This window comes from Microtus pennsylvanicus, chromosome 4, assembly GCF_037038515.1.
Source record: "Microtus pennsylvanicus isolate mMicPen1 chromosome 4, mMicPen1.hap1, whole genome shotgun sequence".
NCBI classification, from domain to species: domain Eukaryota; kingdom Metazoa; phylum Chordata; class Mammalia; order Rodentia; family Cricetidae; genus Microtus; species Microtus pennsylvanicus.
The window spans coordinates 10296379-10307502 of NC_134582.1; the positions used below are offsets into that span (position 1 = coordinate 10296379).

An 11124-nucleotide genomic window follows, 5' to 3' on the forward strand; every position below is an offset into this window, starting at 1 on the left:
TAAGAAAGACATAGAGAGTTAAGAAAATTCATGCTTATATAGATAGTAAGAAAGACATAGAAAGTTAAGAAAATTCATGACAGAATACCACCAAAGCATAATCACAAGTGAAGCAGTGAATGTTCAAGAGAAAATCAGCACGGGAAAGATGCCATCATTTACAAAGATTATCAAAACCATATAAAAAGCAGACGAGCCGGGTGACGGTGGTGCACGCCTTTAATCCCAGCACTCGGGAGGCAGAGGCACGAGGATCTCTGTGAGTTTGAGATCAGCCAGGTCTACAAGAGCTAGTTCCAGGACAGGCTCCAAAGCTACAGAGAAACCCTGTCTCAAAAAACCAAAAAAGAAAAAAAACACACAAAAAAGAAAAGAAAAGCAGACAAAAAGATGTTTCGACAGTTAAGAGTGTATACTGTTCTTGCAGAGGACCCAGTTCCTAGCACCCACATCAGGCCTGTTGCTTTAACTCCAGGACCCAAAGCACTCTGCTAGCCTCCTTGGGCACTGCACTCACATGTACAAACACACACTCATACACATAATTTAAAATAAAAATAAGGATCTGGAGAGATGGCTTATCTGTTATCTGCACTTATTGCTCTTCCAGAGGACCTAGGTTAAGTTCTCAGCACTCACACAGTGGTTCACAATCATCCACAACTCCACCTCACGGGATCTGCTACCTCTTCTGGCCCTCGTGGACATCAGGCATGCAAGGAGTACACACACATTCAAAACACTCATATATGTAAAGTATTTAAATGGATATTGGAAATATATAAGGAAATAAGTAAACAAATGTTTAAATTTTAAATTATTTTAAAGGAGACAAAAATATAGATATAGCGAAGAATAATTGAAACTCATAAGCTTCATGCCATTAAACTTAACTTCTTTAATTTCTAGAAAACTCTTAAGCAAAAGTTAAAGGGATAGAAAACCTGAATAGTCCCAAATCACTAAAGGAAGTAGTTGATAAAGTATTTCCAAAAGGAAAAATGTTAGGCGTGAAAAGTTATAGTGGGTAGCACTACTGAATCTGCCACAGGACACTCCCAAAAACTTGTATCTGCTAGACAGATTTGGGTTTTTTGTAACTTATTTATTTTGTGTGTATGTGTGGGGGTGTTGCCTATATGTGTATCTGGACACCACGTGTGTACCTGGTATCTGTAGATGCCAGAAGAGGGTTTTGGAGTCCCTAGGACCAGAGCTACAGAGAGTTGTAAAACATCATGAAGATGCGGGGGATTGAACCCAGTTCCTCTCAAAGGGCAGGCAGCCAGTGCTCACAATCGCAGAGCCATCTCTTCATCCCTGAAAGAACAGTGTGAAAAGGACTATTCCTAATTTGTTTCACAAGATTTTCTTTAAAGGCAGAGACAGTGTGGGAAAGGTAATGTGTGCCAAGATCACCCTAACTAAAAATAATAGCCAACAAAATCTCACATTGCCTAGCACAGGAAAAGCTAAGCTTAGCCCTAAAATCCTGCGCTGAGCATCTATTAATATGTCTTTTGGGGAGCACTTTTATGAGACGGTATCTTTTTATATGGCCCGAGCTGGCTTCAAAACCAAAATCCTTTGCCTTAGCTTCCTGAGTGCTGGGATCACGGGTGTCCACTACTGTGGCCAGTTGTATGAACACAATTTACCACGTTAAAAGAGTAGAGACAAATGGCATATCATTCTGTAGACATTGATATAAGGGTAAGACTCAAAAGAAAAACAAATCTTTATAACATAGTTTATGAGTGCATAAAACGTTTGTAACTGCTAGACGATGTCCACCTGTACCAAAAACTACTGAGACCTAAGTAAGTGGTTCTAGCGGTGAGAGCATCTTCTCGTTCTTTTTATAATCAGGATTTACAATAGCATGTCCAAGAATTAACTCGAAATTACCTTAGTGTAAGAGCAAAGGCTATAAAAATGCTTCGAAGGAAATATATGTGTAAATATTTGCGATCAGGCCCTAAGTGACGGTTTACAAATGGATGGTTAATGAGCAGCAACCAGCCACACCAACAACAAACTGACAGCTCAGACTTCATCAAAACTGCAAACATTTGTGCCTCAAAGAACAGCTGTAAGAGAGAAGGTGAGGCCGGGGCGTAGCTGAGTGGGAGCTTACTTGCCTGACATGCCCAGGCCCTTATTTGACCCACAGGGCCACAGAGGTTTCATTTAAAAAAACTAAAGGAGGGGGTTGTGGAGGTGGATCAACAGTCAAGACATTGACTGTTCTTGCTAAAGCCCAGGTTCTGTTGTTTCCAGTGCCCAAACTGCGGCTCACGACCCTCTGTGTCTCCAGATCTGGGGGCACTGACCCTCTTCTACCTTTGTGGGCATCACATGAACGTGGTGCCCATGAACACATGAGGCAAAACACTCACACACATGACATAAAAATAAGTCTGGAGAGCTGGCTCTGCAGTTCAGAGCGCTGGATGTCTGATGGAGGAAGGTCATTGGCTAATAAAGGAACTGCCTTGGCCCATCTCATTGGTTAGGAGATAGGTGGGAGGACAGAACAAAACACTGGGAGGAAGAGGAAGTGAGCTCAGACTCCACAGCTCTCCTCTCGGGAGCGGATGCCTCAGAGAGATGCCATGCCCCACTCCCAGGCAGACACATGCGATGAAGCTCCGACCTAGAATCTTCCCGGTAAGACCGGTGCTCACAGATTATTAGAGATGGGTTGATCGGTATATCAGAATTAGCCAGTAAGGGCTAGGGCTAGTGGGCCAAGCAGTGATTAAATGAATACAGTTTGTGTGTGTTATTTCGGGGCAAAAGCTAGCCGAGCAGGCGGCTGGGGTGTTGGGGACGCAGCCCCGCTGCCCCATTACTACAGATGTCCTTCCAGAGGACCCACATTTGATTGTCAGCACCCACATGGCTGCTCACAACCATCTGCAATTCCAGCCTCAGGGGATCTGACTCCTTCTGGCCTCTGAGGGCACCAGGCACAATATGGTGCACAGACATACATGCAGACAAAACACCTGCGCACGGAACAATAAATGAATTAATAAAATTTTAAAATAAATAAGACGGAAAATATAATTCCTAGAATGAGAGAAATTCCTTGTCAATGTCTTGGGGGTTATATTGCTGTGCAGAGACTCCATGACCATAAAGCAAGTTGAGGAGGAAAGGGTTTCTTTGGCTCACACTTCAGCATTGCTGTTCATCACTGAAGGAAGTCAGGACAGGAACTCAAACAGAGCAGGATCCTGGAGGCAGGAGCTGATGCAGAGGCCATGGAGGAGAGCTACTTACTGACTTGCTTCTCATGGCTTGTTCAGCCCACCTTAATCAAGAACCCACAATCATCAGGCCAGGGATGGCACCACCCACCATGGACTAGGCCCTCACCATTGATCACTGATTGAGAAAGATGTCTTCAGCTGGATCTCATGGAGGCATTTCCTCAGCTTAGGCTCCTTCCTCTGATGACTCTAGCTTGTGACAAAACCACCCAGGAAAATCAACAATACATGATAAGTGACTTACACTTCGAATATATAAAGGACTCTTACAATTCAAGAAGAAAAAGGCACATACTCTAATTTTAAAGTAGGCAAGCGTCCTGAATAGATATTTTCCCAAAGAAGAGATACACACAGCCAGTGACCACACAAAACTTTGTTCCATTGCTTTAGTCATCTGGAAAGAGCAAAGTCAAGCCTCAGGGAGACACTGTTCCGAAACCATGGGAATTGCTGTGTTGAAAAAGACTGATAAGAAGAGCTGGTCACAGATGAAGGCCCAGAAGGGTCCCACGTGGCAGTGTGGAATGGTGTGGCCGCTATGAAAAACATCTGCCCCTCTGCCCATGGTAAACACCGGCTTCCGTGCGATCATTAACCCCACTCAGACACGGAGCCTAGAGAAGTGGAAACACCACCACAGAACAACCTGCACACAGTCTAGTCATAATGGCAGACACACAGAAACAGCTGTGGCTTGAAGAATGGATTGGCACCCTCCCATCCCCCATGCTCCTCATCTCTCCCCGTCTCTCAGATTCCAGAGGCAGCTCCTTTCTACTCATGAGTGCAGGCATTCATTCCTCAAGGAGCCCTTTGTGCTCAGCCCACTGTCACTTGTCACTCTGTCCCCTCCTCTTCCATCCAGTTCCATCACACGGATCAGAGAGGGGATCGTGGTGAGGTCTGAACCCAGGACCTCGCACACTGCTCCTCTCCACCCGTACTCCTAGAGATCAGCATCTTTCCAGCTGAAGGTGAGAGCTCCCAACAGAACTCCCAATCAGACCAAATCGAGTGGATTATTCACAAATTTTTTTTAAAAAAAATTACTATGGTAAAATCCACAACCTGGGGCCAGCAAGATGGCTCAGCATATAAAGCCCCCTGCTGCCACACTGCACAGCCAGAGTTTGCTCTCCAGGATCCACGCAGTGGAAGGAGAGAATTGACTCCCAACAAGTTGTCCTCTGACCTACACACTCACACCGAGACACCTACACACGTACACATGCAACAAATAAACAAGTGTAAAAAGAAACTGCATGGTCTAAACTTGGCATTTTACCCAGTTGTGAGCGAGCGTACAGCCAGGAGCAGGAAGCTTACCCATTTTGATTTTTCATCTTCCCCAGCAGAATTTTTTTTTTGCCCATTAAATGATGACTAATACCTCATCCTCCTCGAAGCACCCAGCAATCACCTTTCTTTCTGTCTCTATGTTTGACAACTCCAAATACCTCATCAAAGTGGAGCCCTACAGCACCTGTATCTGTCTCATTGCATTTAGCGTAAGAGTGCCAAGGTTTATCCATGTTGCAGTCTGTGTTAGAGCTTTCTTCTTAAGGCCAAATAATAAATATATGTATGTGTGTACGTGTGTGTGTATATATATATTTAATGAAAAAGAAAGGTGGGTATTGGAGATTGAATCCGGGGCCTTGTGCGTGCTCTCCAGTGCACCATTACCATTGAGCTACATTCCCAGCCACGGAAAGTTCTTCTAGAGGGTTTTTTAATTATTTTCATTTTACGTGTATGTGTTTGCCTGCATGTATGGAAAATGCACCATGGTACAATGCCCACAGAGGCCAGGAGAGGACAATTGATTCTCTGGAACTGGAACTACAGATGGTTGTGAGCCACCACGTTGGTGCTGGGAACCAAACCCAGGTCCTCCGCAGGAGGCTGCTGAGGCCATCTCTCCAGCTCCCTACAGTGTTTTGATGAATTGAGTAGAAAATATCAGGGCACAATTCTCATAGTAAAGCCAACTCTTACTTCACAGAATTCGCTATCCCCAAGGATATTGTTTTCTTACTGGACATCACAATCATAAAAGTTCAGAACACGCTGATTTGATGGCAAGAGATTCATTCCAAAAGCCTCATCGCTAGCCTGGCCCTTCCTCTTGTGCCATTTCAGAGTTCCTCTCCAGAGAGTTGCTGGCTTGCTCCAGACAGCCTGCCTTCCGTGTCCAAGCGAACACACACTCAAACCATGATTCTCCGTCCTCCGACACACTCCTCACACACACACTCACTTTGCTCTCCACACTCTGTGTCTGTCTCCCTGCCTCGACAGTGCGGTTCTAGCCCTGCTGTGTGTGGACTGCTCAGTCCTTCATCCCTGGCTCATGCTGGCCTCCTGAACCTCCTTCCACCTCCACCTGTGCCCAAGGAGCATTCCTCTTTCTTTAAGACCACTTCAAATGTTCTCTGTAAGCCAAATAATCCTGAAGCAGCTCCCTCCTCGCCCTTAGGGTCCCTTGTCCATGCCTTTATGCAAGCCCTTCTGTCTTCCTCATAGTCCGTGAGTTTGTTCACTTTCTCCATACCTGGGCCCTTGCACACACTATCCTCAGCACTTCCAGTGGTACTCAGTGCACAGCAGTACTCAGTGCACAGCAAGTACTCAGTGTATAGTATGTTTTCAGTGCAGAGTAAGTACTCGGTGCATAGGAAATACTTAGTATATAGTAAATACTCAGTGTGTAGTAAGTACTCAGTGTAAGTATGTTCTTAGTATGTAGTATGTCCTCAGTGTATAGTAAGTACTTAATGTGTAGTAAGTCTGAAGCAGACATGGGAAGCCAAGCACATCACAACCTTGCTCCTTCCGTGTCATTTCCTCCCAAGCCATGGGGTATGCTTTCTGCTCCACAGAGATGGTTCTTACTAGGTCATCACATTGCTCCTTTTGTCCCCCACAGACGTACGTCGCTAGAATTTTAGTGGCATATGGTGGACCTTGTCAAAATTTCCATTGCACACCCCAAGGCAAGACGGAGGGTTCAAAATAAATAAATAAATATATGGATAAATAAAACACATCGACCCACATCACCCACTTCACTCTGTGACGGCTCCACATCACTAGACGACCTTGCCATCCTTGTCCTCTAACGCTGTCTTCTGAATCCCTGAGCCGTGCCCTCACTTTTGAGTGGCTAAGATTATACCCCAGGTGTCCCTCCTCCTCCAAGTCTTCCTGTACTACACCTAAATAACCTTCCTTTCCAGGCACTTTTACCAAGTTACTACCCTACTCCCCATGACCTAGAACCACGCTCAATCTATCCTTTAGAGCACATCACTGAAACCATTATCACTGCTGTCTGACACAAACCAAGATGCCCCTTACATCATGGGATCCATCTTTTCATTATGTCTCTTCCAATGACTATAACTAAACATACACCCACACACGCATTCACACACACACACACACACACACACACACATCTACTCCTGTCTCCAATCATTTGTTCATTCTCCATACTTACTAATGACTTGTTACTAAACACACACGCAGCCTAAAGCAAACTGTAGTCCCTAGCTCAGAGCTTCTGGCCCAGTGCAGCTTTCAACCTCAGCACCACCGACATTTGGGGCTGAACCATCTTGGCTGTGGCAGGCAACTTGGGCCTTGGGGAGTTTTCAGACATCTCCCCTGGCTTCCTCCTCGATGACAGTAACATCTCCTGTCCCCGTGTGACAACTAAAGACATGGCTATTTGTTGGGGGCTGTGGACCCCCAGACTCTGAATTAGAAAACAACTTGTTTTCCTGCGTTTGCAGCTGCTCTGAGCATGAGACCCTTGGGAGTTCCTGATGTGAGGCGAGTGGTCTCTGGTGTGTTTGGCTAGGGCGTGGCTATCAGTTAAGGATCCCTATATAAGCTGCCCCTGAATACAATAAAGGGAGCATTCTTGGGGAAATCAAGAATGACCCATGTCTCCGTGTGTGTGTGTGTGTGTGTGTGTGTGTGTGTGTGTGTGCGTGCGTGCGTGAATCTCCAGGCCCTTTCCCGGGCTTGTGAAAGAACCCTCTCGTAGTGCAGGCTCTGCACTGCGTGGTACCATAGTACACATAGTAGCACGGACTACAGGACCGTAGTACACATAGAAGTGTGGACGGTACAGCTATTCTAATGTCTAAGGGTGAAATTAACCTGACAGAGACCTACTGATCTGCAGCAACAAGTGAGTTTGCTACTAGTTCCTCGGAGCCTGTTAGAGAGATGGGTTTCCAGATGACAACCTAGAAAGGAGTTCGACCCAAGGGCCCAGGAATCTGTATCTCAGGGCCTTCCCAGGGAGCTCCCCTGTAGGTCTTTGCTGTTTCCTGATGGGAGCCAACTCCTAGCAACTATGATATGTGATGAAATAGGACACATAAGCAACTGAGTCAGTTGCGAGACACAGAACCAGGGGAGCCTGAAGACAGACCAGAAATGGAGCCAAGTGAGATCGGTGAGGGAGACACAGGAAGGGACAGCTCCATGCCTGTATCCCAGGCTGGGCTGCTGCTTCCATCCTTATAGCTGTGAGTGTCCCTCCCCTATCTAGATCTTAGCCTGCTTTCAGGGCCCATGAGAGCTCCACCTCCCCAAGCAGTCTCCCCTGGCCCATCAGACGCTCTTCTCAGCCATGTACTTCTTATCTCACGTGTGGCCGTTTGCTTCCAGAGACAGACTTTAATCCCATCATCAGCCTCTTTATAGCATCCCTTCCTTGGTTCCCTTCTAGGATGGAACATATACCAGTCTCGACAGTTTGGTTGCATTAAACAGGATTCCTGAAGTGAGGCCTGCAAGGTTTTACCTGCTGTTTAGCGATCAGGGTCTCTGAGAGATGGAGAATGGGAACCAACTGATACACCTGCTGGGCTCTGGGCAACCAGTCCATCCAACCAGACTCAGGCAGAGTTTGACAGAAAAATCGGCGGTAGTGTGGTTGGCACCTACTTTGAGCTAATGTCTCTCTCCTGTCCCACCAGAAGCTCCATGAGCCCCAGCAGTTCTGGATAGTTACCAGAAGGAGGAGGAAACCAAGAGCTGCCCCCACTGAGAAGCAGGTACCAAGATCCAGCAAGGCTGCAGGGCAGATAGTTGGGGAACCATCTTTAGTGGAACCGATCAAACACAGCAAGTCAGGAGACTAGAAAGTGTATTTAAAGACACCAGTACCACACAGAGCACACGAGCTGGTGCTAACTAGGGAAGAGAGCTGCCTGGGGAAGTCTGGAGCAGTGGGTGACTGGAAAAGAATGTACGAGGCAAGGGGTCACATAGCCCTCAGTTCTGGAGAGGTACAGGGAAGGACAGCCGATGGCTTAGCTCTCCCACTACAGCGACCCTCCCCCTCCCACTCTTTGGGCAGCCCCGAGTAGGAGCATATGTGGCCAATGCAAACCCCAGGACTGGGAAGAAAACAGCACTTAATTACTGAGGCACTTTTGAGATGGTGAGAGTGTGTGTGTGTGTGTGTGTGTGTGTGTGTGTGTGTAGACATTTCCATTGCTATCCATTTGAATGGACGGCAGTGAGATGAGATAGGCACTGGTGGTGAAGGAGGGGCCTGCAAACAGAGAGGAGAGGGGCTCTTTCCACTAGAGACCCTCACCCGGGAGCGTGGGCAGAGCTCCCACCTCCAGGCAGGCAGGTCGCCGGCAGCAACTCAGGCTCCACGGGGCAGCAGAGCCGCCGGAGCCTGGCATGCCCGTGCATCTTTCGCACACCAAGACTGAAGCTGTGAACAGCATCGACTGCCCTTTCTCTTCAAGGAGTTTGGCTGTGGATGGAGAAGGGGCGAGAGAGCTCAACTTCTGCTGCTCTGACCTTTGGGGCTAAGAATGGGAAAGAACCATCTACTTCGAAGGCCATCAGTTTGTCTCACAGATCTAAAATTTACTGTCCCTTTGTGTGGCCACAGACCAACCACTACCATCCCACCTAATCCCGGGTTCCTGGGGAGAAAAAAAAAAAACCCTTTACCTCCAAAGTCCCCTACAAAAATTTATGACTGCCATACTAAGAAGAAAAAAAAGAAACCTTTGGCCTTCCAATCACAGCCAAATGACCACGAAAATGTAGGTTTTGGGGGACAGCGCAGCTCTGGGCATGCACATGCATTTATGGTCAGTTTAGCTGCTTGGCGTTCCAAGGTGCTGCCCACGTTCACAATAGAACAAAGTTCACACACACACACACACACACACACACACACACACACACACACACACACACCACGACAGGCACACAGCTGGTGCTGTCCTCCAGCTAGCAGCAGAGATGGAGATGCCATAGGGCACACCACGGAGGTGCGCTCTGGCTAAGGGCAAACCTCCTGTCACCTGCTCGGAGAAAGCCACCGCTGCCTATTGGCCACCTCTAGACTGGGTGTATTCCATCCCTCAGACTTTCTTACCTCTTGATGTAGCTCCTGCTGTACAGGATCTGCTGCAGCAAGGTCACCAAGGCGAAGGCGCAGATGAAAATGAAGAGCAAAGTTCGGTTCCCCAACAAATCCCGGTTGGCTGAGGGGTCTGCGTAGCGCATCCTGGCGGCCCGGCGCCGCGGATGCACCGTGCGGGGCGGCGTGGCAATCACGCGCGCTGTGTGGGGCCCCGGGGGGCGTTAGGTGAACTGTCAAGGCTTGGCCAGGAGGGCAGAGGACTTCGCCGGGCAAAGTTTCCCGCGAGCGCAGCCGGGGCCGCGGTGGCGAAAGGACAGGGCTAGTCGTGAGGCGGTACGCCGAGCCCCAGGCCTGTCCTCGCGTGCTGCTGTCTCTGGGCGCCGGTGTCCCGCAGCCGCCGATCTGCCCGTGGAGGGGCGACGGCAGGTGCCCGAGACGGGCCGCCCTCCCGCCGAGGTAACGACCAATGAGGAGCAGGGCCGGCCAGGCTGGGCTGAGACTCTGCGCTGCGCACCGCCCCCTCCGGGCTTGCTCGGGAGCGGGGGCAGCCGGAGCTTGGGGCCGGCCGGAGGACAGCGTGTCTGATCCCCGCGCCCGCAGTCAGGGAGTGCGAAGGTTGCCCTTCGGTGCTGCGGAGGCGAGGTGGGCGACGCAACCTGAGGACGCGGGGCTGTGGGGAGGGGGAAGGGAAAGGCGGAAAGAGCCGGGTTGGAATTGTGGGGTTCGGAGGAGCGCGGGGACAAGCGCAGACCGCAGAGCCAACCTCGTCGGAGACGAGCATTTGCATGCGGCGCGCAGGGCACTGAGTCACCGCGGCGCCCGCGTCCTCGCGCGCTGCTGGAGAATCCGCGGTGAAAACGGAGCAAGGTCAGCCGGGCAGCCCTTCAAGGACGGCGCGCGCGGCCCCTGCATGATAATGGCCTGAAGGGTTGTCCCTGGGGCCTCGACTCCCGGCTCCTGCTGAGCAGAAAGTCGGGGTCTCTCCCTGCCAACCTCTTGCCTCCCCCACCTCCCCGGCTACTGGCCTCTACCCTTTCACCATCTACAGCTAATGGCCCTTAGTCAATAACTCTGTTGTCACCCAGACACTGGGACTTTGTTTTATCCTTGGAAAATACTATTCATAGACCATAGGTCAGCAGCTGGCCAACTTCGGGTACTACGGCTCCCCAAAGCTTTAAAAAGTCACTAGGTCCAGTAGTGAGCACTCGATGCTTCAGTGTAAACTGGTGAAATGATCCCAGAGATGCAACGGGAAGGCGGTGGTATCCCAGAAATTCTTACCTCCGAAGAATGCCCACCCCTACCAGATTCCAGGCTGGCGACAGCAGTCCATCCTTCCATCCAGACACCGCATAGACTTGGGAGTCAGTCACGTGCCTGGGGCATCCACTACTCAACTCACTCGGTATATTAGGGTGCCCTTCC

The 11124-nt window shown here is 49.2% G+C and overlaps 1 protein-coding gene across 4 annotated transcripts in view; it reads right to left on the minus strand.

Annotated features, from left to right (window-relative positions):
• Positions 1 to 10133, minus strand: part of St8sia5 (ST8 alpha-N-acetyl-neuraminide alpha-2,8-sialyltransferase 5) — a 78859-nt gene extending 68726 nt beyond the window's left edge. Inside the window, exon 1 of one of the 4 annotated variants that reach the window (XM_075968226.1) lies at positions 9709 to 10133. In XM_075968226.1, coding sequence (XP_075824341.1) covers positions 9709 to 9839 — 131 coding nt within the window. In that variant the 5' untranslated portion in view covers positions 9840 to 10133. The remainder of the gene's footprint in view (positions 1 to 9708) is intronic. The other 3 variants (XM_075968225.1, XM_075968223.1, XM_075968224.1) reach the window with 3 other exon arrangements.
• Between the last annotated feature and the right edge of the window lie 991 nt (positions 10134 to 11124).